The sequence below is a fragment of the Suncus etruscus genome, chromosome 5 (assembly GCF_024139225.1).
Source record: "Suncus etruscus isolate mSunEtr1 chromosome 5, mSunEtr1.pri.cur, whole genome shotgun sequence".
NCBI classification, from domain to species: domain Eukaryota; kingdom Metazoa; phylum Chordata; class Mammalia; order Eulipotyphla; family Soricidae; genus Suncus; species Suncus etruscus.
Window position 1 is genome coordinate 144,517,380 of NC_064852.1, and position 27,088 is coordinate 144,544,467.

Consider the following 27,088-nt stretch of genomic DNA (forward strand, 5'->3'; position numbering starts at 1 on the left):
CTGCTGGAAATCCAGATATTGAAACTCTTCTAGCATATCCACCCTTGAAAGCCGCTTGGTATGAGGCGCCAACTGTAATGACATGGACTGGAGCCAGCGTAGTGTATGCTCGTGATCCTTTTGGGGATTCAAAAACCTGCTGTATTGCTGCAAAGAGCTTTTATCCTATCATATGAAACATTTCAGCTTTAATAGTATCATTATATTTCGGCAATACTCTCTTTATAATTAGTCTGGCAAATTTTACAAATGTTTGGTCTATATGTAAAACTTAGGTATTTGTTGTATGTGCGGTATTTTTTAATGTTTACTTTTATAAAACATGAGGATCCCAGTTCAGTTTCTATCTTTTAAAAAAAATGGGTGAGTTTTTAGACTTTTGCCTTACTTAGCAAACTTGTTGGAGCTCATGGCGTTTAATTAAATGATTAAATGCCATGGTTTTAATGCAGATGTTTCACATTTAGAGAAGTCAAAAACAGTGATTAGTGTTAGAAATTATGACACTTTGCTTTTAAATTTTTGTTTCTTCTGCCACAAAATATTTGAGGTAGGTGGGAACTGACCAATTCATGTAGTAGTCTTGGTAATCGTATAAAAACAATTTAACAGTTGTTTAAAAGATTATTCTCTTGATTTAGGCATGGGTACAATGCTAAAATCTGTGTCTTTGAAATACTGTGAAATATCTGGGATTGGGGGTGAATATTGAATTTTTTTTTTGTATTGCTTTAAATTTTTAATTCAAAATCCTTCATTTTGAAATTCTTTTCTGATGCTTGGTTTTTCTTTTAAATCTATGGTTGGGGAAACATAAGCTATGAAAGAACCATTGTAACTGTGTTCTGAGATTAGAATTTGACTCTCCAAATGACCTATTGTAGGTCAGTGTTGTATAAATTAAGGCTGTGTGACCCTAGGATCTGCTTTTATAAGTATTTGTCTTGTAGCATATCACGGAATATTTGGGTACAATCTATTTGGTTGTGAAGTTTGAGCCGTTGTGCTCTGAAGAATACCTTAATTGGAAATGAATTGTGGAGCAAATGTGAAATAAAGTAATTTTCGCATGTAAACTGCTGAATTATTTTTTTCTTTTTAAGGATTGTTTTGTGTTTTCGGTAAAATTGGGCTCATCTAAGATGAATTTCTTGCCATTGGATTTGAATGTCTGGCTGCTAAATTAGATTGAATAATGTTAATTTTTTATAATAATAATAATTTTTCTTTTGACCAAAGTGGATTATATATCTTTCACAGTAATATTTTAGGTACATATTAACATTGAATCAGAGGAATTCCCACCACCAAAGTTGTCCTTCTTCCACCCCTGTTCCCAGTATCCCAGTATGCATCTCGTATCCCCCTCCCTTACCCCATCCCCCGGGCTGCTAGTATAAGTGGTCCCCTCTGTGTCTAGCTTGTTGTAGGTTGGGTTTAGATTCTGTTGTTGTTGGCTTTAGATTTGGTGTTTTAAGTTCTATCATTTTTCCCCCGCCCTCCCCCATTTGATCATTTTTTTTTAATTTTTTTATTTTAATTATGAGAACAAGGATGCAAAGAAAGAGGACAAGGTAAAGTTACAATGGAAGGACAATACATAACATAATTCTCAGAAGTCCCCTTGCTGATATCCCAACTTTGAAATTTCATCCAAAGAACATTAAGATTGTAACACACTGTAATATTTCTTAACAGCACACAAGGCAATCTAAAGCCATAAAACTTACATAACTCCTTAGACATTATAGGCATAGCATTTTTTTTACATTTCCATATTCATGCATATTAGCTTAAGTTAACCTCAAATCTTAAGTGGGTTCTTTTTAAAGATTAGAGTCAAAGGAGCACAGCAAAAATGGTGTTAGAGTGGCAATTGTTGTTTGCATAGGCCCACCAAAATATGAGGGACATGGAAAGAAATAACCTTGGTCTAAATACAAAAAGACCCGACCCCTGAAGGTTCCTGGCACAAGACCAACTCTAGGCTCCAGGCAAGCTAGATCGTCCAATCCAAGACATTGTCTGTAGTGCCAACACACTTATATTTTTCACACAGTCTCTGTTGTTGGTATCAAGCTTCTGTATTAAAGATCCTGGAATCTGTATATCCAACATTGAAGTCAGGATGTGGAGCGTCCTCTGGTTTCACCTCACAGTCAAAGTGCAACGCAGGGAGCTCTGTCCTGTAAGCAGGTCGTTGTTGTTGTTAAGTCTTCTCAGTGTTAATGGAAGTCTCTTTTGTGCAGGACAATGTCTGAGCAGTGTAGAGTCTTCCTTGGTAGCGGATTGCTTCCATGTGATGCTATAGACCAGCCTGGATGTTTTGTGGATGGCTTCCCTGGTTCAGGGAAATGCCCTTTCTTCTGAGGTCTGTGCCAGGTCGTTATGTCAATGTTCAGGGTGTAAGGTCCCTTTGCACTATAAGATTTGTCTGTACCAATCTCTATTAGATAGGATCTTATTTATATGTATAGTATTTTCCCATTTTAATGTGCCTATGCAAAAAAGGAGCAATGCCACGTGGTGTTCTTGGCGCATATGGGGGTGATAAGAACAATTATGGTTCAATCATAAGCATTAATCTGGGGGACTCTTTCTCTAAGATTCCTTGTTAAACAGCTCAAAAAGAGAAGATGAAAAGTGGTTAGAATCATCACTATATAAGACAACATTTAGTAAGAATTATAGCTGTCAGAGAAAAAACACAAAATATTCTAAAGAAATACGTGTCCATTTTATGTATCTTGAAACAGTTTGGGGTTGTTACACACAATACACGCCTTTGGTCTGTGATAAGGCTTGTACACTACTGATTAAAAAGAGTAATGTAGATTAGAGATGTTTTTGGGGGAGATAGAGAGTAAAGGGATAAAAAAGAGCTTTGTAGGGATGTGGGAAAGGGCACAATACAAAATAAAGATTCTGGATACGTAAAACGTAACATAACAGTAAGGAATACTCTTAATACATGAAGTATTTGGGATGCATAGGGAGGGATTTCTCCCCCCTCCCCCCAGGGCCCGATTAACCAGGCGTGGCCCTGAAGACCCACCAGGTTTGGGGGGATCTTGGTCCCCTGGACTAGGAGTTCAGCCCAGGGGGCCTGTGGCTAGCTGTCCTACCCAGAGCCCCCCACATACCAGTCAAAGACCCAGAAATCCTGGCATGTGGAGTGTTCTGAGCCCAGCTGCGCCTCTGTAGTTTTGGGATGCATAGGGAGGGATTTCTCCCCCCTCCCCCCAGGGCCCGATTAACCAGGCATGGCCCTGAAGACCCACCAGGTTTGGGGGGATCTTGTATTTGATCATTTTTATTATTACTTGGTGATCATACAACTGTTTGATCTTGGTACCCTCCATTATTTCCCCCTCAATTTGAGAAGCGGAACAAGATGGTTCAAGTTATGTAGTTCTGTTTGAAGAGAAGAAAAGAAATAAAGTGGGGTAAAAATCAAACAAGCTGAAAATGGGCGGAGGCTCATGTTAATTTCTGTATGATTCAAGATCTGTTTACTTGGTTTGGTTTGGTTGGTTTGTTCTGGGGTCACACCAGGTGGTACTTGAGCTTTGCAATCAGAAATTAGTCCTGCGGGCTGGAGAGATAGCATGTAGGTAAGGTGTTTGCCTTGCATGCAGAAGGACAGTGGTTCCAATCCTGGCATCCCATATGGTCCCTGGAGCCTGCCAGGATCGATTTCTGAGTGTAGAGTCAGGAGTAATCCCTGAAGGTTGCCGGGTGTGACCCAAAAATCAAAAAAGAAAAGAAATTAGTCCTGGCAGGCCCAGGAGGCCATATGGTAATTGAACCATGGTCAGCAACTGAAGCTGGGTGCCAGGCAAACACCCTAAACGCTGTGCCTTTTATCCAGCCTAAGGGTATTCTTTTCTTTTCTTTTTTAATGGGAAATGGGCTGGGAACCAAATCCCAGATGTTTCAGGGCCCAGTTGTGCTCAGATACTCCCACAGTCTACACCTGATGATGTTCAGGGTCCAGGAAATGCTGGAGATTGAACTCAAGGCATGCCCTTGGCTAGACATCAGTTCTATCACTTGAGTTACTTTACCACACCCCAAACTAAGATCTGGAGTTTTCCACCTAGTGAAAAATCTGTTTCATATAAGTTCCTAAATTTTAAAATTTGGAATTGAGATGTTAGTGTGTCTTAAAATTTATGTTAGCTTTAACTAGTGCTTCTCAAATAGTGGGGCGCACCCCCCCCCGGGGGGGAGGGCACGAGGCTCAGTAAAGGGTGCGCGTTTGACCTCAGCAAACACTGTCATAACAAGCTAAGCCTCGTGTTTGTCTCTGTATGTCTCTGGAGCTGAGAGTTGCTGTGTCCTACATCAAACCCAGCTTGGAAAAGCTATGCATTGCAAAATGTGCTCATTGTAGCCATTAATCCAGGCATCACCTCTGATTAAAAAATCAGCTCAAATTATTTTATATATTTTTGTTTTGCAGGTTTAAGTTTTTTTAATAGATACTATTTACAGTCGCACGGGGGGGGGACGAAAAATGTTTTCTTCCTAGGGGGGCATGACAAAATAATTGAGAAGCAATGGCTTAAACTTAGTTGACTTTTTTGTTGATTTTGTGTACCCAGCAGTACCCCTTGGCTTACTCTGAGCCCTATACTCAGGAATTACTCTGTGGTGCCCAGGGGACCTTATTGAATGCTGGGGTTCAAACCTGTATCTACTGTATGCAAGACAAGTGCCTTTCTGCTACTGTGCTGTCACCCCAGTCTTGGTTAAGTTTTTTTTGGGGGATGGGGCTGGGGGACCCACACTTGATGCTCAGGGCTTATTCCTCATTCTACATTCAAAAATCACTCCTGTAGGGGCTTGGAATGCCATATTGCATTACGATCATTAAGTTTGGGCTGGCCCTGTGCAAGGCCCTGCCTACCTGCCTATTGCTTTTGACACCAAGTCATTTTTTTTACTAGCCTAGTTCTAATAGGCATTGGGTTTTGTGACCCTCTGTAGCAGTGGCAGGAAGTGGTTCCCCACCTCTTTTTATTTATCTCATATTTTATAGATTAAGGTTAGAGTATGAAATTTGCTTGGTTGTGGGGAGGGACCACACCTGGTGACACTTGGGTTACTCCTGGCTATGCACTCAGAAATCGCTCCTGGCTTGGGGGTGGGGACCATATGGGGCGCTAAGGGATTAAACCATGGTCCGTCCTGGGTCAGCCTTGTGCAAAATGCCCTACTGCTGTGCCATTGCTCTGGTCCCGAAATGTGCAATTTTTATGACTAGAAGTGTCTTGGTATAAGTCCACATTTGTTTTAAATGTTTTTTAAATGAAAGTTAAAGTATTATTTTACTTTGATTTTTTTCCTTAAGATTATGTATGAGACTGTTTTTCTTAATACATAATCTTTTGGTACTAATTATAATCTTTTAATCTATTTGTACTTACCATTTTGTTTTTGTTTTGTTTGTCTTTGGGTCACACCCGGCATTGCTCAGGGGTTACTCCTGGCTCTATGCTCAGAAATCACTCCTAGCAGGCTCGGGGGACCATATGGGACGCCGGGATTTGAACCGATGACCTTCTGCATGAAAGGCAAATGCCTTACCTCCATGCTATCTCTCCGGCCCCTTGTACTTACCATTTTGTATCTTAATTTGAATTTTTGTGGAAACCTATTTATTACAAAGAACCTATGAAAGGTCATGATTTCTCATTCTTGATTTTTGCAACCAAATTTTATTTGTTTCTATCTTGGTTTCATAACTAACCTCTGCCTGAAATGTGATTGTTATATATGTTGCTCAAAATTGGTAATACTAGAACACGGTGTGCTGTGCCCTAGGTTTAAATTACTCTTTAATTTCTGTTCTAGAATGGATGTCAAAAACTTAAGCAATTTTTGTAAATTTAATTAAATTAAGCTGCTTGAATTGGTGTGATGCAGTACGAGACTTAGATAAATGAAGTTTTGGGAGAAAGAGAGTCACAGGTCTGTCAGCAGGCTATATAGGTGTAAAAGGAATGTAAACTATACATTATCTTTTTCACTTTACAGAATATTATTACCTGTGCTTGCTTAAACAGGTTCCAGCAACAGATAGAAATGCTTTGAATTCACTTTGGGGGAAACTGGCTTCTGAAATCTTGATGCAGAATTGGGATGCCGCCATGGAAGACCTTACACGATTGAAAGAGACCATAGATAATAATGTGAGTTATACTTGGAGAGACTCATGGAAATTTCTGTATGCCTTTGTGCTTTCTGATGACGTACACATTTTTTGCTTTTTAAAAAAATAATGGAATAGGATAAAGAAATAAAACATTAGGTGTTGTCCTGACATAAAAATTTCACTGTGAGTTAATGGATTAGCAGGGTTCCCTGCTTCTCTTTAAAAGAAATAACCAGACTTCCTCTGATCTTTAAAGAGTTCAGTTTTTATTCCTTTCACAGCTACTTTGCCTTTCTGTTTCATTAAAAAAAAAACAAAAACAAAAAAACGACACTATGCTAGTGCCACCTATTATTAAAATTTTATATAGATTTTTTTTCTGAATTAATGCCAAGTTAGGCCATATATCATGAAAAGCGTTCGTCTTTTAAATGTTCCTGAAATATTTAATTGTTATAGCCTCTGTAGAAGTTCCTTGTTGGGAAATTTAAATTTTTCTTGAGTACCATAAAATAATTTTAAATGGTGTTCAGACAAATAGAGGTTTGGAAAGATTACACTTTAATCACAGAAACTCTAATGAATATCTTTTTGGGTCATTTTCTTTTTGTTTTTGCTTTCAACCACACCCAGTAGTGGTCAGGGTTTATTCCTGTCTCTGCACTTAGTGATCACTCCTATTTGCGTTCTGGAGACCATAGGATGTCAAGGATTGGACTCTTGTCTGACATGTACAAAGAAAGCTATTGTCCATCCCACTGTACTATCTCTGGCCCCTAGTATATATCATAGAAGATGTTAGGTTTTAAATAAATTCAGTGATTAGCAGTGTTTTCTTCTTGCTGCTTTCTAATGTTAACATGTTCTGTATGAATTATTTTGATCCTTCAGTCTGTGAGTTCTCCGCTCCAGTCTCTGCAGCAGCGAACATGGCTCATTCACTGGTCTCTCTTTGTTTTCTTCAACCATCCAAAAGGCCGTGATAACATAATTGATCTCTTCCTTTACCAGCCACAGTAAGTTATTTTACGGTATAATTTTGGCTTTATGTGTTTAAAAATGTACTTCTGTAGCATTCTGTTATCTCTTTATATGCAATTATTGTTAATTGAAAAATATAAATGTAATTCTAGGAGTTTTATAATATACAGCTTTATGTTCTTGGTTTTAGACTTTAAATTTGAAAGAAGGCATATGGATTCTCTGAGTTATTTTTTTTTAACTTTATTTATTTATTGATTGGTTGTTGGGCCACATCCAGCAGTTTTCAGGGGTTACTCCTGACTCTGCACTCGGAAATTGCTCCCTGCCTGCCAGGAGTTGAACCTGGTCCCTCCCGGGTCGACCACATGCAAGGCAAATGCCCTACCACCGCTATCTCTCCGCCCAATTCTCTTGAGTTATAATGTTTGGGGCTCATTCTTTGGCTTCTAACTGTCCAATATCTTTGTCTTTCCCTAATACCTTTTGTTGACCAGACTGTCTTTTTCTCATAAATTCTTGCCTTTTCCTTAAGTTAAATAACTCCCCAAATTATCAAATTATGTTGCCTAACAAAATCATCATTAGAATATTCTTCATTATATTTATTGTTATGTTCTTACCTCTGTGACCAGTGATCATGAGTTTGGTGAAGTGTATGTAAAATATATGTGTATATTAATATATACAATTTAATGAAGTTCATTAGCTATATATTGCATTCCTAAAAATCTACTTTTGTCCTTGAAAGTTTTGATACCAGTGTAGTACAGGTTAGTCTTTTACGATTTATATTACCACATAATTATGAATTTAAAAGATTTATACATTTAAAATGGTTAACTTTTGGTTTTTTGGTTTGGTTTGGGTCGGGGAGTAGGTCACACCGGGCAAAGCTCAGGGGTTGGTTACTCCTGGCTCTGTACTCAGAAATCACTCCGGGCAGACTTGGGGGACCATATGGGATGACAGGGATCAAACCTACGTCTGTCCTGGCTCAGCCGTGTCAAAGGCAAATGCCCTACTGCTGTGCTACTACTGTGGCCCTTAAAATGATTAACTTTTAAAGTAATAGATAAATTTAGTTATTTAATACAATGTATTAGAAATGAGGCTACCAGATGTGGATATTTTAGGTGAAAGATTGCATTTGTGATACAGTGTTTAGCTCTCTCCAATTGTATAAAATAGTTCAACTCAGATTGCTCCCTAAAGATATATACATAGTGCGTTGTTTGGAGTCTTCTTTGATCATTTGGTATTTATTCATCGTCTTTAATGTAGAACAACAGGTAGAGAAATATTTCCAAAGTTGAGAAAATACTCATTTTGTACTTCTTCATTCTTAAGGCAGAGACTCCTATACTTTATTGGAAGACTGCCCTATTTAGGTAAAAAGGTTCTGTTTAATACTCACATTTGTAGGATTTATTTTGATGATAACTAGTGTAGTGTGAGACATAAATAATATCTGGCTGATTTATTCATTTTCTATTCTATCAAAAAGTTAAAATGAGAAACCAATTTTTAGCAGGTGTATTTTTTTTGTTTTGTTTTGTTTTTGGGCCACACCCGGCGGTACTCAGGGGTTACTCCTGGCTATCTGCTCAGAAATAGCTACAGGGGACCATATGGGATGCCAGGATTCGAACCAACCACCTTAGGTCCTGGATTGGCTGCTTGCAAGGCAAACACCGCTGTGCTCTCTCTCTGGCCCCAGCAGGTGTATTTTTTAAACTTAATCATTTCCAAGTTTTAGAACCTTTAAGTAGAAATTTTCATGTCTCAAAATCCTGTTATACAGTTGAATTGGAACTGATTTGTCTGCAGTTTAAAGTTATGCCAAAGCAATATCTAAAAAAGAATTTAATGGAATTCTATAAATGCCAAGTGATGAATATGTTAGATAAAAAACCATGTGCTTGTCAATTGTTTTGTTTGGTAATATGACAGGATGAAGAACATTTTCAAAGATTAAATACATAAAATCTCATGATCATCATCATTGGCATAAATATATGCAATAAAATTTCATAATAGAGTTATCTGGTTTTAAATTCCATTAAGAAAATATATCCTTGGGCCAAACAATGGCAACAGCAGGGAGGATATTTGCCTTGTGCAGCCAACCTGGGTTTGATCCCCAGCGTGCTATTTGGTCCCCTGAACCTGCCAGGAATAATTTCTGAGAGTTATATCCCAGTAAGATTATTATATTTCTCATAGTTTTTCTCTATTATAAGGATTGCATTCAAGTTATACTTTGAGTTTTATCTCTAAATATGTGGAAATTTTTTTTTTTCCCCTAAAAGTAAAACTTGATCCTTGTAATCTCAATTTTGACTTGTGACTTGAAAAACTTACTGGCCCTTGATCTTTTTTTTTTTTTTTTTTTTGGCTAATTCCAGCCATATGCTCATAGGAAGAAATTATTTCCCAAGGAAGTCATCCTTAATAAATATAAGGAAAACATGTTATAAAGGTTAGGTTAAAAAACTTTTGACATCATAGAACATCCCTAATAATTTGGGGTCAATTATGGGTGAATTTTATAAATACCTATAGAAATAATTTAAAAACACTTATTATTTGCTGTGCTTATATATGAGGTCCCTGGTAAGAATTTTTTCAAATGAACATTGCAGTTTCAAGTTTCTGCTTCAAACTTGAGCTTTGTTTTTCAGCTGATGAAATTGCTAGCATTTTTGTTTTCTAGAATTGTTTTATTCTGATACATACCCAGGAGTGCTCAAGGGTTTCTCTTTGCTTCATTATCAGGGATCACTTCTGATCATGATCAGGAAATCATACGTTGATGTTGGGGATTGATTCAGGGTTACATGTAACCTGTTGCCTTAACCCCTTTCTTATTTCTGATTGTTTTTACTCTTGAGTGAAATTGGGGGGTGGGGGTGGCAAGTGGGGGTTGGGCTCCCAAGTAGTAGTACTTACAGGGGCCACGGTTCACTCCGGGTCATACTTAGTTAATTTAGGTCAGCAGTTCTGTGCTAGGTCTGAGGATGCGGTGTTGCTTGAGCCCTATGGTGCCATATTGATAATACTCAGCTTCCTGAGTCACAACATGTAATATGTGGGAGGCCCATGGTGCAGGGATAAAACCCAGGTACTTGCAATTTAACGTCTTATTGTCTGCCAGACACTAGGTGAATATTTAATAGCAGAATTGTTTAGAGGACTTCAATGACTAGCCACTACTATGTTATAGTTTATCAAATTTTCAGATAATCTAAATGGTTAAATATTTTGTGAGGTTTATATAGATGATACAACACAAAAATTTATTTGCATGATCGTCTGGGAATACATAGTACATAAGATGTATGTTGGTCCTTGAAGAATTAACATTTTCTAAGACATGTATTTGGGAGAACAGTTCTGGTGGAGTGAGCTTTTAAATTAAGAAAGAGGAAAGCAGGAAGTGGCAGTTGGTTATGTGGGAAATAGTGATGGGAAATAGGATCGGGGTGAGTGGTTTGGGATTTAAGTATTCAGCTGGGGAAATAGACAAGATTTTTTTTGATAAATTTTGTTTTGTACCTGCCTGGATTTTGAAGGTGCTCAGTTACAATTTTATTGGACAACTTTTGGTAATTGAGTAGAATAAATAGTGAAGGCTAAGCACTTGTGATGTCAAGCTTCAACATTTGTTGAAGTTTAAGCCCAGGTACAGTTGATATTTGCCTGCCATCTGTGTTGACCTTTATAATTCCAATACTTCCGATTAATTTAGTAGCAGTCTTAAAATTTCCTCCTTACTGTTTTAGACATTTTATCCCCTGATGCCTTAATGTCCGTGGATTCAGTTTTTTGATTCTTAATTCTGCTGAGAGATATGAACAGAGAGGGCTTTCACACGTTTTCCCCCCCTTTTAGGTGAATGACTGAAAGTTATGTAGTCTTTCGGAGCATTCTGACAGCATATTTTAAAACCTTCTGAAATACTTTTATTCACAATGATAATAGGATTATTAACCTTTTAAACAGATCTCCCTGTTTTCCACTGACAAATAACACTGGCATTCTTCTTATCACTCGGATTCCTTGAGGTAGATAAGTTTATTTTCTTAGAGGGATGACCCATATAATTGGAGCCCATATCTAGTGGTATTCAAGACTAATTCCTGACTCTGAGCTCAGGAATCACTCCTGGTGGGATCAGGGGACCATTTGGGGTGTCCAGGATTGAATCCAGACCAGATCTGTGATGTGAAAGGCAAATGCCTTACTTGATGTACAATCTCTGACCCACATAGATATTCTTAAGTATTTACTGTCGTAGGTCACTAAAGGCTTACAGTCTTAACAGCCTATCCAGATATTTCCTTTTATTTCTTTTCACTCATTTAATTTATTTATTATTATGGTAGTTTAGTTAAAGTTTGTGTTTTTGATGTATAGTTAGTAGAGCCTTACCTACTCCAATTGTGCCCAGGACCTTCTACTAATGTCAATTATGTATAGATGATACAAATAGGGTGTTGAAATGATGGGCAGGCTAATAGTACTAAATAAATTTTCTTTTTCTTTTTCAGATATCTTAATGCAATTCAGACAATGTGTCCACATATTCTGCGCTACTTGACAACAGCAGTCATAACGAACAAAGATGTTAGGAAACGCCGGCAGGTGCTGAAAGATCTGGTCAAAGTTATTCAACAGGTAACAATGAAAAATTTTCATCTCAACTATTTTCTGAAATAGGACTCAGTTTTTAAGCGGTTTTAAGAAGGGAAGTAAACTTTAGAAATCTAGAAGAAACAGTGGTCCCCAAAGAGCTCTTGCTATGATTAGGTGCAAAATTATGCCTGTGTGTTGGATGTGATCTAAATGACTATTGTCTTATGCAATGTTAGGAGTCTCCCAAGTTTTGTAAAAACCTGCAGCCCCACTTTTTGATTTTTTAGTGTTTTTTGGCGATATCTATGAGTAAAAAAAGAAACTTTTTATATTTTTGTTTGTTTGTTTGTTTGTTTTTTGTTTTGTTTTTGGGTCATACCCCACAGCGCTCGGGGGTTTCTCCTGGCTCTATGCTCAGAAATCACTCCTGGCAGGCACAGGGGACCATATGGGATGCCAGGATTTGAACCACCAACCTGCATGCAAGGCAAATGCCTTACCTCCATGCTATCTCTCTGGCCCCTGGAACCTTATTTTTATTTATTTATTTATTTATTTATTGTTTTTGGGTCACGCCCGGCTGTGCTCAGGGGTTACTCCTGGCTGTCTGCTCAGAAATAGCTCCTGGCAGGCACGGGGGACCATATGGGACACCAGGATTCGAACCAACCACCTTTGGTCCTGGATTGGCTGCTTGCAAGGCAAACGCCGCTGTGCTATCTCTCTGGGCCCTGGAACTTTATATTTTTGATCTAACAAATTATGTACAGAGAATTCAGTCAGAAAGATACTCCCATCATTGATAATTGACAAAGAAATCTGGTAGTTTGTGGAGAGAAATATGAAAGCTTTTAGAATGGTTTGAGGTCTTGGTCTGGAGACAATACAACTTAGTGTTGTTGGAATCAGATGAATTCTAACACTTAGTGTTAGAATCAGGATCTGAGCAATTGCTTTGGGAATCTTATAATGAGTTTCCCAGAATGAATATAACAGGCAGGTAGGAGGAAACAAGTAGATTGGTATGTTCTTGGGGGTGGTCAACTAAACTTTTTTAGAATCAGATACATCTTGACTTTTTCCAAAATTTTATAGGAGTCGTACACATACAAGGACCCAATTACAGAGTTTGTTGAATGTTTATATGTTAACTTTGACTTTGACGGGGCTCAGAAAAAGCTGAGAGAATGTGAATCAGTAAGTATGAAATTTTTTACCTTAATAACATTCTTAAATTTCTGAGTTTTTGAAAAGTTAACCTTGTTAACTTTTTATTCTTGTTTTTATAACTTCTTACTCTTCTTTCCCAAAAGTTCATTATATAAAAAGTTCTAATCATAAAAAGGAAGATTGTTTAGATTTTTGCTGTAATGAAGACATTTTTAATGTTGTCATTTGTCCATTCTTTTATTTTTTAGAAGATTGTTAAAACATTGGAAAAATTGTAAGATTGTTTATACCTATAAATTTACATCTTAAACACAAGCTAGTAAATTCTTGAAATATTCCATATGGTCAGGGTTGTGCAACTGAATTGCATATTATAACTGATTTTCATATTGTTTAGTAAGTGGTTGATCTATCTTTAGACTTTTTCAGTAATTGTATTTTACATTTGTGAGAAACTATCAAACTTACTAATGCACGAGTTTGATAATTCGTGCCTTCTAAAAAAACTAAATTAAGATAGGTTTATTTTTAATTAGTTGGTTTGCAAGTTTATGAAATTAAACTTAAGAACTTAACTGATACATTTGTCAAATTTTCTAACTCTTGTCAATTTCATTTTTTTATTTTTATGGAGGTCATGCTTGGTGAAATCAGGCCTGGGTGGACCTGTTTGAGTCACAGGACCACTCCCTGTGATAAGATTTAAATTTAGGGCCTTGAATATACAAAGAAGGTTTGTGCATTCTACCACTTTATCTAAATCAACATCCTCCATTTAATTTTGAGCTCTAATGACCTCAGAATAAATGGGCAAAATTTGGTCAATGACTAAGATATTTGTCTGTTAAATTACCTCAAGATATATTAAATTAGGAGAAGGCAGGAAAATATAGTTTATGAATATTAGAAAAATATAAATTGTTGTCTAGTTGAGAATACTTTGTGTTAGTTATGTGACTTATTAAATACTGGTGTATATTTGTTAACCCCATGTATCTAGTACTAATTGAGACTGAAGGGCAATTTTTAGTTTTATTTTTTAGTTTTTTCTTGAAGTTAAGGCATTTGATTATTATGGCCTTCTGTGGAATAGGAGCCACACTTGGTTATCTACTTAGCACAGAAACACAGTCTGTTCATTACTTTTTTTTTTGTCCCCCAATTCACAATACAGATCAGGCAAAGGGCCTGTGTTGAGGTGTATATGGGGTGCATTTAATGTACCTCCTCTTTCTGTACAGTCAGTGTAAAGAACATAGCCTGTGGTAAGAATTGGGAGGCCTTATCTTTTCTTCTTTTTTCTTTTTATAATATATATATATCCTTCACCAGTACAACATTCCCATGACCAATATCCCAAATGTCCTTCCTCCCCACCCCACACTGGCCTGTACTCTAGACAGGCTTTCTACTTCCCTCATTCAGTCAGATTTTGTTATGATAGTTTTCAGTGTACCGTATTTTCCGGCGTATAAGACGACCCCCTAATTTTGCAGTTAAAACAAAGGTTTAGGCCTATATTCGCTGTATCAGACAGAACGTTCCTGTGCTGCAACTGCATGGACCACAGTGAGCCAATCACAACAAGCAAAGGTTCAAAAGTTATACTGTAATAGACTTCCTCTCTGACTCTGGCCAGTCTGAGCAGGCTTTTTACAGTGTAAATTTGGGTCCAAAACATTGTCTAATTTGCATGCATAAAATGCCTGCTTGGATTGGCTGAGTTAGAGAGGCTGTCCGAGCAGCCTTGCAGTAATTGGTCCCTTATCATAGGCACCTTTTCTGGCAATTCCCTGGTGACGTCAGTTAATCTCCCCACTACATGAACCAAACAACACCCCATCCTTGGACCACCAACACGATTAGCTGGGTTTTGCCAGAAGTGACCCCCAGATCTCCAGAGTACTGTTTGGGAGCCCCAAGAAAGAGATTTGGAAACTGCGGCCTGATTTTTTTGTTTGTTTGTTTCGTTTAGCAGCATATTGAAACATTTTTCAGTTGACTTGTTTTTTGTTTCAAAAGTCGTCTTATACGTCGGAAAATACGGTAATTATTTCTGTGACTGCACTAAACGATTCTTGTGGTGAGCTTCATGTCGGGAGCTGGACCCTCCAGTCCTCCTCTAGTCTTTGAGAATCGTTACACAAATGTGTTTCATTTTTCTCAAAACCCATAGATGAGGGAGACCATTCTGTGTTTACCTCTCTCCCTCTGACTTATTTCACTCAGCATTACTATTTTAAATAGCTAGAAAAGATGTTCTACAGTGCACTTTTGGAAAGTGATGGACAAGACAAAGCTTTGTCACAAGTTGTTCAAGCTTTTGCTGGGATAGTGGAACACTAGTTCTTTTTATTCCCTGTAACATTTACTGATGAAAATTTAAGAGGCTTGAACACAGTATTCTAGAAAGTGATGTGTCTCTAGAGAAAAAATTGTGAATAGAGCAATAAAGTATGTGCAATTTAAAAAATTGCTTGTTGCCATTAATGTTTTGTTCTATACACATAGGTACTTGTAAACGACTTCTTCTTGGTGGCATGTCTGGAGGATTTCATTGAAAATGCCCGTCTCTTCATATTTGAGACTTTCTGTCGCATCCACCAGTGTATTAGTATTAAGTAAGAGCACCTTGGTTTTATATTATTCTACTTTTCAATTTCTGTAAATTTACAGTACATAGGAGTCCTGTTAATTGAAAAAAATCTGACAGTGATTATTTAAATGTTGACTTTTGTTTGAATTGTGGTATGCTCCCTCTTAGAAATACCTCCTTTAAAGGTTCATAGAGACATACTTTAGCTCTTCTGTGTGGCATGACAACAAAGCACCATGTAATTGTTCCTTATCTATTTAAAAATTACTCTTGTACTGTTAAATAGGAGTGGTGGAAAGAATTGGCCAGTTTTAGAATGGTACTCAATGGGGGTTCAAATAAGGAATTAGTACTTCGTAAATCGGAAATTCTGTTGAAAGACCACATTTGGTAATCATTTCAGTTAATTGAGTTTGTTTTATTTAATTATATATTTGAATTCTCATATAGTAAACTTCTTTGACACCCTAAAATGTTGAAACATGGAAAAATTATAGTGAATTTCAGTTGAAATTTGCTCTGTTGTGTGAGAAAATTATTAAGGGAAAATTTTGTAACTTACATAACTTATTAGAAACTAGTTTTATGAATTAGAATTTGAATAATTACTAGAGTCCCTTGGCCACAGATGAAGTCAAACAGTTAATACTCCATAAATGTTGAAAAACTTAATACTTTTATGTTTGACTCTTAGAAATTGTGTGTACACAAGTTTTCTTCAGTGTTGTTTGTTTTTACTAAGGCACTCAAACTTGCTTGCCTAATTTAGTGGTTGTCATTGAAGTGGTTGTTCATTTAGAATGGTGTGACCATAGAAATGTTCCCATGGGAATTGAAACTTGATTTCAGTTTTATTAGTACTTTACTATAGCTATCAGACATACAGGTTCTAAAATTTGCTTCTCAAAAGAATACATAGATTTATGGTATATCTTTAGTGAAAAATAGATATATGCTGTCCGCTAGTAGAAAATAGTGAATTCTGGCATTGTGCTTCCTAGTTTCTTCCCTTCCTGCTTTCCTTTTCTTTTCTCCCTTTCTTCTATAAAATGAGGACTTGTGAAAGAGATAGGCTGATATTTTTATTTTTCCTTGTTGCATTTTTCTTGTTTCTTATCAGAATCTGGTTATTTGCATTTTCCCCAAACTTAACTGTCTGTGTGTAAACTATAATGTAATATTCTCATTACCTCAGAATTTAAATTTTTCTGTGTAGATTTTAATTTTTTTTTGACAAATTCCTTTGTTCTTAGAGTTTGGATCATTTCTTTGGCTTTAGATTAGAATTCTAGAGCCTTTGGGGGCCCTGAGAGTCGGTACAGAGGGAAAACATTTGCCTTTCACACAGTCAATACACAGGTTCAACCCCAACATTCCATATAATCCTCTGAGCTCTGGAGCAATGCCAGAGCATAGAACTAGGAGTAGGCCCCAGATATCATCAGGACCCCCAAACATAACAAAAACCCCCAATAAATTCTTGTAGCTTTTTAAAATTTGTAATCATGTCTTTTCCATTAACAGTATTTGCTCTTAGTTTGTTTGAACTTTTGGATAGTTGTGGACTAGTTACCAAAGTAGATTATTTGAACATATAAATGACTGCATTTTCCTTAGTAATGAAATTTGGGGAACTGTAAGAAATTAAAGCACTTCTAACTTAAAAGCAGTTAATTGAATCATAGACAGTAGGACTTTGGACAAGAACTTTCTGCAGTGTCACATGTATATTATTTGCTTTATTCACTGCCTCCTAAATCCACAGGACCGGTTCTGAGTTCTAGATTTTTTTTTAATTACTGGTATAAATGTTGGTATGTTCATGCATTGTTTTAAAGTGAAATACTAGTTATATGAATATATGATTGTAAGTATTCAGTATATGGATAGGCAAATCAATTGTCCAAATCAGAGCCCCTTTATCTTGTGGAGTCTGTACTATCCAGCTCTTCAGCCCCAACCCCAGCCAGGCAATTCATACTCTTGTATGGAATCCCAATGCTCATAGAAACACAGTTTTATAAAATTTACTTTGTATAGCACCTTTGTTTTGTGACTCCTTTAGTCAGTAAGTGGGAGGTTAAAAAACTGAATTGTCTTAAATATTATTTGATGGCAGACTAGATTGACAGTTCTCTGACATTTGTGTCTGACCATTGTTTGTCCCAATGGAATTATTTAAAACTCTGAATAGATTTGTATTAAAGTCCATGTTGTTTATTAAACAATTCTTTCCATTTGCAATTTGGAACATTCACCAATAATAGGTTTTTGACTAAATGGCAGTAACTACATATGGTAGTCATATCTTTATAACATGCATATTAAAACTGTTTTTGTCCATTTATATACAACCTTATGGACTTGTAGGATAAGTTGCAAATCTGTTTACCATAAAGTGTGCAACATCTGTCAAGAAACATTATTACTGTGGTGAGAATTAATTTAGTATAGCTGAATAGTTTTCAGATATGGTGTGTTTCTGAAATTGAAAAGCTGTTCTAGAGTAATTCTTGGACCAACTGTCAGTTGTAGATAAAAACAGTATGGAAGTAATAGTTTGAATGTGTATGATAAACACATTAGAGCATATGTTAATATAATTTCTCTACTGGGACTTAGTTTTGGCTTTGCACAAAAAAGAAGATATTGCCAACTACTCTTGCATTTCTTTAAATTATGAAGTCATTTCATTTTGCTTGCATTATTAAATGGCACTTTGTATTTTTTTAATCTCTTAGTACTTCCAGAGAACTTATGTCTTATATTCATATTTTCTTTCTGATATTAGTGAGATTGAAGGTTTATTTTTAGGTGGAGATATACAAGTTATCACTCTTCTTCTAGCTATAAATGAGCATACTTTAACTTTTTACTTACAGAGATGGAAAATTTAGTGATAACTTTCAGCTATTATAGTTATTTATCAAATTTTCTCTGTTTTTTCTAATTTTATAGTTAAGCACAATTTACACTTAACACTTGTCTTTGCCGTTGTATGTCTTTATAAAGAATGCGAGTACTTTGAGCAGTTGATCCTAGTCTTTAGTGAAAAAACAGAAGATTCCATATCTTAATGCCTAAGTCAATAATATTTGAGATAAATGAAATGTATCAGAGTACATTTGGTAAACCAGGCTATCTGGGACGTGTCAAGTGCAATACCCAAATTTTTACTTGCTTAAGATACAGTTATCTTAGATATGGTTTAGCTGAGAGATTATTGGGTAGGTAATCAGTGTAAACAGCTAGATGGAATTCTTATTTAAAACTGTCTCTATTATTGCTTCTGCTTCAAGCCCATGTATCATGTATCACTCTTGTTTGTGTGTGTGTGTTTGTTGTGTTTCTTATTTTTGTTTCTTGTTTGTGTTTCTTCAACTCTAGAGAAGCCTGTATTCTTTCTTGAACATATTCTTTTCCCTTTGTCTCCCCTCACTTCTGAAATAGGTTCCAGTAAAACCTTACTTCACAATTTCATCACCTCAAAAAATATATATATATGTATTATTAGAACCTGAAATTACTTCTTCAGAAGCAGTTTCCTAATAGTTTTTGTGTTCTATAATTCCTTAAACATTTTCATGACTACACATAAAATAACTGTTTGTATATATCTGAGGATTATGTGATTGTTCCAATCTCTGAAACCCAACTCATACTTGGTTGAAGTAGGGAACAGACTGTGTTTTATCACCAGCAGCAGAGAATTGGTTTGGTTGGCTAGCAGGTTAGTGCCATGGAGGATGAGATTAATGAGTGGTTGGAAAACTAGATGGTTGCAAAATTGTAGAGTACCAAGAATAAGAACTTAAAAGTTGTATTTTTTTTTCTTTTCAGGGCTCTGTTAATATTTTGAAAGGAACTTGAATATAAACTGCATAGTTGGATTTTAGGGCTAACCTAGTAAATAGATGATGAATCTAAGAGATAAATTAATTATAAAACTAGAAAGTGATAATGAAATTAGTCTCTAGAGCACTCAGTGGTATTAATTTAAAAATACATACTCTGCTCTATGCTGTGCCTCAGTTCTGATTACTTGATTTATATCAAGAAAATAGCTTTGGTAAGTCTTTAATACAGTACCGGGGCTGGAGAGATATTGTCGAGGTAGGGCATTTGCCTTGCATGCAGAAGGACGGTGGTTTGAATCCAGGCATCCTATATGCCCCCCACCCCCCAGCCTGCCAGGAGCGATTTCTGAGCCAGAGCCAGGAGTAAATCCTGAGCGCTGCTGGGTGTGACCCAACCCCGCCCACCCCTCCCCCCCAAAAAAGGAAGTCAGTACTGAACAAAATACAACCTTAACTACCTTAGCTGCTATGCAAAAGAAAGTCATGATATCTTTAAAAAGGTGTGCTGCAGTGAGGAAGCAGTATCATGGAAAATTTCATGATGGTCCTGGTTAGCCAACACCCTTGAAACAGCTATGAATAAAAGGCAGATGAGCCTGTTAAGCGGAAAAACAAAAACCATGAAGTTGTTTTAAGTGGTGCCAAAATGAGCCAAGGAGCTTAATATACTGAGAAGAAGTAGTCTTTTTTGTTGTTGTTTTTGGGTCACACCCAGCGACCCTCAGGGGTTACTCCTGGCTCTGTGCTCAGAAGTTGCTCCTGGCAGGCTTGGGAGACCCTATGGGATGCTGGGATTTGAACCATCAGTCCTGTGTTGGCCACGTGCAAGGCAAATGCCTTACCACTGTGCTATCACTCTGGCCCCAAGTAGAGTCTTTCAAGGTGAGAATAGATCCTCAAGAAACAGATGAATGGGGCCGGAGAGATGGCATGGAGGTAAGGCGTTTGCCTGGCATGCAGAAGGACCAGGATTCAAATCCCGGTATCCCATATGTTCCCCCTGAGCTTGCCAGGAGCGATTTCTGAGAGTAGAGCCAAGGAGTATCTCCTGAGAGCTGCTGGGTGTGACCCAAATACCAAAAAAAAAAAAAAAAAAGATGAATGACAATAGTTAAATATAATTGATAGGACCTCTAGATTAGAAATGATAAGCAAAAAGAGAAGTCCAATAGATTTAATCTGAGGGTCATTATTAAGCAACATTTGAAGCAGATTTTCTTTATGCTTTTTTAAAGTCTGTAATGCCCAACACACATGATTTGTAACTTTCTAGAAGTAAGGCTTATTTATATATTTTTTATATTGCATACTATTAACTAGAACTAATGACATACTCTGTTGAAGAAGAGTTTTTTCTTTAGAATCGGGAACAACACAAGGTGACTAACTATTCTTACCATTGGTGTTTCATTTAGTTTCATAGGACTGGAGAGATAGAATACTAGGTAGTTGCTTGCTTTGCACCCAGCCAACCCACCTTCATCCTTGGGATCCCATACCTCCTCTGAGCCTGTTAGGAGCGAGTCCTGAATGCAAACCGAGGCATAAACTCTGAGCAACACCAGGCATTGACCCAAAACAAAACAAAAATAAATTTTAGAAGTCTTAGCCAAATATAAAAGTGTATTCAGATTGGAAGAAGGGTTGTTTTGATATATGATAATATATGTAAAAATGCAGAATCCATTAAAAGTTACTAAAAAGCAATGAGTTCAGTAAACTGGTTGGCTGTAATTCAGTATATGAAAATCTCTTGAATTTCTATATACAATTAATGGAGAAGAAATTAAGCAAACTATGTTATTTACAGTTTTATCCATGACAAATAAGTGCTCTGGGATACATTACTTTGAAATAAATGTAGCAGAGACCTCAGCAAAAAAATAAAAAGGGTTGGCCTTCATAATAAAACCCACTAGACAATAAAGAGATGAAAGGCATTTCTTATGTATGGATGTAGAATATTAACATATAGTCCACATACTCATTTCAGGAGGAAATTTGACCAAAAAAAAATTTCAGGGAGATATATCGAATCATAACAGGTCACTACCTTAAAAGAATCTTTATAAGGATAAAAAAGAATGGAAATACAAATTCGCCTGATTTCCTACTTAATTAAAAAATAATAGTAATTAAGGGCTGGATCCATAGCTCAGTGGCAGGACATTTGACTTTCACTTTGCTGGCCTAGGACTAGGACTGACCTTGGTTTGATCCCTGGAGTCCCATGTAGTCCCCCAAGGCAGAAGCAATTTCTGAACGCATAGCCAGGAGTAACCCCCTAGCTTCACCGGGTGTGGTCCCCAAACCAAAAACAATATAATAGTAATTAAAATTATGTGGTATTGGGATAAAAATAAACACATATCTGTATTAGCATAGTTAAGCCTAAAAATCAAAACACATAATATTTAACTTATGGTAAGGAATCCAATGTTCTACAAGAGAGCAAACTTTACTAGTACCAAACTTTTCCCACTGGTATTGGTAAGTTTGAACAGCTTCATGGCTAAGAATGAAATCGACCACTTTCTAATCTTAGGTGCAAGAATAAATTAAAAATATTAAAGACCTAACTGTAAGATCTTAAACAATAAAGAACATAAATGAAACATTTCCTGACATTAGAAAGTTTATAAATATCTTTGGAAACTCAGCCCCAATTACAAAGGAAATTTAAGCAAAGATGAAGTATATTAAACAAATTTTTACATATGTAAATAGAATATAAAGATACACTAAATAGTATTTGCACATCATAGGTGTAATTGAGTGTTTAAAAACACACAAAGACTAATCCAATAAATCGACAGATTTGAATAGACAGCTTTGATTATAAAATCAAGAGAAATAAAAACCAATTATTCACCACAGTCCCTGTGGGACTAAGATGGCTTACAGCAAAAGAAATGGTGGGGGGGAGGGGGCAAACAATGAGTGCTTTGCATGCAAGATTCCCAGGTTGACCTTGGTATCACATGGCCCCCTAGGATCCCAGAACCTAGAGTAGCCCTAGAGCATCCTGGGTGTGGACCCAGAAACAAAAAATAAAAAACAAACAAAAGGGAACACATGTTGGATAAATAGGAACCTTAGTTTCTTGAACCACACCCCTTAAGGAGCCACTCCCAGCTTGGGGTGATTTCTTGCAGTGCTCAGGAGACCAGGAAATGATCAAACTTCTGCAGAAGTATGTGCTTACAGCCCCTGAAGCATTCTTTGACCCTAATCTGAAGATTTTTGATCCAGAACCAAAGTGATGGTACAGCTGGTAGGGCATTTGCCTATTCTTTCCTCAGTGGACCACTAGGAGCGATCCATGAGTGACGAGCCAGAGGATAAACCCAGAGCAGTGCTGGATGTGGCCCCAAAAGAAAAGAAAACAGAATATTTTTTATTTACTTTAAATTAACTTGTGTGTGCTGTAAGATATGAATCCACTTTTTCCTATTTACCCAGTGCCCTTTTTTGAAGAGGCTTTTCTTGCTCTTCTTTATATGACCAACTCCTTTGTCAGATTAACCATAAATCTGAGGACTTTGGGTTCTCTGTTCTGAGTCATTGCAGATTTGATTAATAACACTTTGTATAAAATTTGAACACAAGGGATGCCATGCCTCCCATGTTCCATCTTTTTTTTTTCTTTTTCCCCAGAATAGCTTTGACTTATAAATTTTAGTTGTTCCAAATCCCTGAAGGACATTATTGGAATTTTGATGGGATTATATTGAGTCTATATAATGCTTTGAGTAGCATATTCATTTTGACAACATTCATTTTTATAATCCTTGAACAGGGAATATTTTATGTTTCACAATCTGTTTCTATTTTGTTCAGAAGTGAGTTAAAGTGTTTAATGATTATTCCCACTCAGTGATTTTGGATTCTTACTGATTGCTTGGTATTACGTGGTTTTGAAATGGGATTGTTTTATTTCCTTCGCTTCTGTAGAAGCACACATATTTTTTGTATATAGAAATTCATGCTATTTTGTTGTATTGTCTTACTGTTTCTCAGAATTTTTTGTGGAGTGCTTATGGTCTATCACTCCCACCTTTGAACACTCTACTAAAAGAAGTTCAGTAGCTTCTTTTCCAGTTTGCATGCCTTTTTGTTTTCCTTACATGATTGTTATGGCTAGTACTTTTAAAATTGTATAGAATCATAGGAAAAAGTCACCCTCTTTGCCTTGTTTGTGACTGATCTCAGAAGGAACCTATTCTGTATGGGTTCGTAGGGGTTTTGTCCTTTCTGTCTGCAGTCTGTCTCAGTTGAGACTGCCACCCAACTGAGCATATCTCACCTTGAGTATGGCTTCTTCCTGGTCATCCCGGAAGCTGTACCCCATATTGGTCTCACCAAGACATGAGTTCACTTTCGAATGCAGGTATGACACTGAAAGTCTGGAATTTCTTTGCATTCAGTTCCCTCATTCTGACATTGGCTTGTTCTGGCCAGAGCAGACTGGACTTCTTGGGTCTTTTTCTCTTTCAATCTCTGCTTGTCAACTCCTTATCCTTAAGCAAGGCTCTCCTCATCTCAGGACTTTTCCGGTTAATTATCCATTGTATTATATTTTCTACTTGTTATATGGTTATTTATGTAATCAAACCATTTCTACTGCTAGACCATTACTAGTTGAGTGTTTTCCATGTGTTATACATTAATCTCAATGCTGGAAGAATTTCTGCAATAGAGAATGTGGTGCCCTCCCTTCTAGAGCCTTGCTAGTTGGCAAAATGGGATATGCAATGCATATTACAGGAATGGCACAGACATCGACTATGCTGAGAATATGTGCTTATGCAGGGTATGGGTCAAAGACTAAATACATAACGACCTTTTGCCCTTTTCTTTAGCATGTTGGCAGATAAACTGAATATGACTCCAGAAGAAGCTGAAAGGTGGATTGTAAATTTGATTAGAAATGCAAGACTCGATGCCAAGATTGATTCTAAGTTGGTGAGTATTATATTTGTTACATGACATGCTAGATGTCAGTTGCTAATTGGTTTATATATTTTGGGAAGCTTCCCAATTCAGCATTCTGTTACTTACTTTAGTGACTTTTTTGTAGGCAGTTGCAATATAGTATTCGTTGTTTGAATATAGTCATCTTGGGATATCATAAAAACTGTTCAATAGTCATGTGTTAGTAGGGCATACTCATCATTTATTTGGGAAGCTCACTTATTAACATTACATTTTACTCTGTCTCAACTTAGGGTCATGTGGTTATGGGTAACAATGCTGTGTCACCTTATCAGCAAGTGATTGAAAAAACCAAAAGCCTCTCATTTAGAAGCCAAATGTTGGCCATGAATATTGAGAAGAAACTTAATCAGAATAGTAGGTCAGAGGTAAGAAACATGTTTCCTTTTCTAGTATTTCCGGTTCATGTAATTAATGTTAAATGTTGCAGGGACTTAACATGTGCCTACTTTAATATAAATTTTTCTTTTACTCTTCCTGTGTGACTTTATTAACTTGTTTTATTTGGGTTTTTCAACACAACATTTTGATAATGACAGGTGGTAACTTATATGTGTGGCCCCTCTCAAATGCTTGAAATGTGTTTTCTTTAAATCTAAAGAAGCACTTGCATAAAAATGTTGATTTTGTGGGGCCAGAGCAATATAGCACAGTTTCCCTTCATGTGGCTGACTCTGATGCAATTCCTGTCATCCGGTTGGTCCCCCTATCACTGTCAGGAATGGGCCGAGTACAGATCCAGGAGTGTAACCCCTGAGCACCGACAGGTATTGCCCAAAAACAGAAAAAAATCTTTATCTTGTATATATTTGTGTTAATATAGGACAGATTTTATCTTAGATATTTAACATGTCAGAAATATATGTCATTTAGAAGAAAGCACCCTACGTAATAGCTATTAAAACCGTGATTAGATATTATGGCAATACGACATTAAAGGAATGAGATTATAATTGGAATTCTAACCACTTTTAATGTTCTCTATACAGTATGGTTATGTGTAACTAAATGAAGAAGATTTTTAGGAAGCAGTTCAAGGGCCTTATTTGGTTGAGGTTTCAGAAACAAATTTATGTCCTGAGCATTTCTTTAGTGTGAAGGAAAGGGAGAATTATGTATATTTTATCCAAGTATAACTGAATCTGGAAAATAACTATTTTTAAAATGATTGGTTGTGAAGACCATGTCCTGCAGTGCTGAGGGATCATTTGTGTTGAGGCTCAAACCCGAGCCTAACACTTGGCCAGTAGGTATACTACCACTTTTGTATTGTTGGCCCCTGAAAATTCAAGCTTGTGTACTTTATTTTCCGTATGCTACAGTATGCTACTAGGTGGTGTATTGTCCTCAGTGAGCCATCAAACATTTAATAATAGCTCCAGTGGTTAAAAATCTTAAGAAAATGTAAGGGAGTTGCCAGTGTCACTTTTTTGTTTTCTCATTATTTATTTCCTATATATTTTAGGCTCCAAACTGGGCAGCTCAAGACTCTGGCTTCTATTGAAGACCTACAAAGAAGAGAGGACGAAACTAAAAAACAAAGATGAACTAGTGAAACCATTAAAAAGAATGACATATTTAAAACCAATTACCATATTGAATATAATTTTGGGGAAATTTAAATAAAATTGGCTGTTTCATTGTATCCGGCGAATTGTCTTATGTGTACAGCATGTATTTGTTCTAGAAATTTATCCACTTATTTAAAATTTTGAGAATGCAGATCATATTTGCCCCATATACTATGGTGTTCCAGATCCCTGATTTGTTTTATTGATGCTAAAACTTGAGGGCAGAAACATGGACCAATGTAAGTCAGTGCTATTTTTATTCCTCAGTAACCAGTGCTTTTGAGAATGCTAAGTCTAGAGGATCTTTTGCAGTTTTATTAGTAAAATTCACAAGAGAAAAATACCCAAAGGTAGATACCAGTAACTTGATAAAAATGTACTTTTAATGTGTTGTAGAGCTAATTAATGTATACAAAATGCAGGTCTATCACAAATAGAGCTGTATATGGAACTATATAAAAATGCATAAGTTATTTATATATAGGAATGATGATCTCTTTTTCCTTTGAGTGATCAAGGGCAGTGATTTTTTTTTTTTTTTTTTTTTTTTTGGTTTTTGGGCCACACCCGGCGGTGCTCAGGGGTTACTCCTGGCTGTCTGCTCAGAAATAGCTCCTGGCAGGCTCGGGGGACCATATGGGACACCAGGATTCGAACCAACCACCTTTGGTCCTGGATCGGCTGCTTGCAAGTCAAACGCCGCTGTGCTATCTCTCCGGGCCAAGGGCAGTGATTTTTAATTCAAGCATCATTTAGATTTTAATGACTAGGTCAACCAAAGCACACTAATAGCAAAGAAATGTGGTTATATAACCATTAAAATAAAATACAAGGTAAAGTGGGCCAGTAGAAAAAACAATAAAGTGTAGTTACTGGAAGTTAATATTTAGCATTTAATATATATCGGGCTTTTTTTTTTTAATGCTTTAATATTTGAATGCCTAATACCTGGAAACACTGGAATCTTAGTTCAGTATATGATTTTCAATAAGACATTCTCACATAGTTACTCAGGATCATACATAGAAATAATTAAAGCCAGAGTTTGAAAGCACAATTGGTCATATCACATTGTCCCTTCTTACATCTTTCTTATCTGTCCACACTGGATTTCAAAAGA

General features: G+C 36.6%; 1 protein-coding gene and 1 non-coding gene across 2 annotated transcripts in view; one reads left to right on the plus strand and one right to left on the minus strand.

The window, feature by feature from the left end:
- Positions 1-26,042, plus strand: part of EIF3E (eukaryotic translation initiation factor 3 subunit E) — a 45,264-nt gene extending 19,222 nt beyond the window's left edge. The window contains exons 6-13 of the mRNA XM_049773903.1: positions 6,072-6,197; positions 7,052-7,176; positions 11,695-11,821; positions 12,875-12,976; positions 15,461-15,570; positions 24,265-24,367; positions 24,631-24,765; positions 25,863-26,042. Coding sequence (XP_049629860.1) covers positions 6,072-6,197; positions 7,052-7,176; positions 11,695-11,821; positions 12,875-12,976; positions 15,461-15,570; positions 24,265-24,367; positions 24,631-24,765; positions 25,863-25,901 — 867 coding nt within the window. The 3' untranslated portion in view covers positions 25,902-26,042. The remainder of the gene's footprint in view (positions 1-6,071; positions 6,198-7,051; positions 7,177-11,694; positions 11,822-12,874; positions 12,977-15,460; positions 15,571-24,264; positions 24,368-24,630; positions 24,766-25,862) is intronic.
- LOC126010084 (small nucleolar RNA SNORA51) lies at positions 14,099-14,231 on the minus strand. The gene has a single exon (XR_007496221.1). It is a non-coding gene; the product is annotated as a small nucleolar RNA SNORA51 (small nucleolar RNA).
- Positions 26,043-27,088: the final 1,046 nt, after the last annotated feature.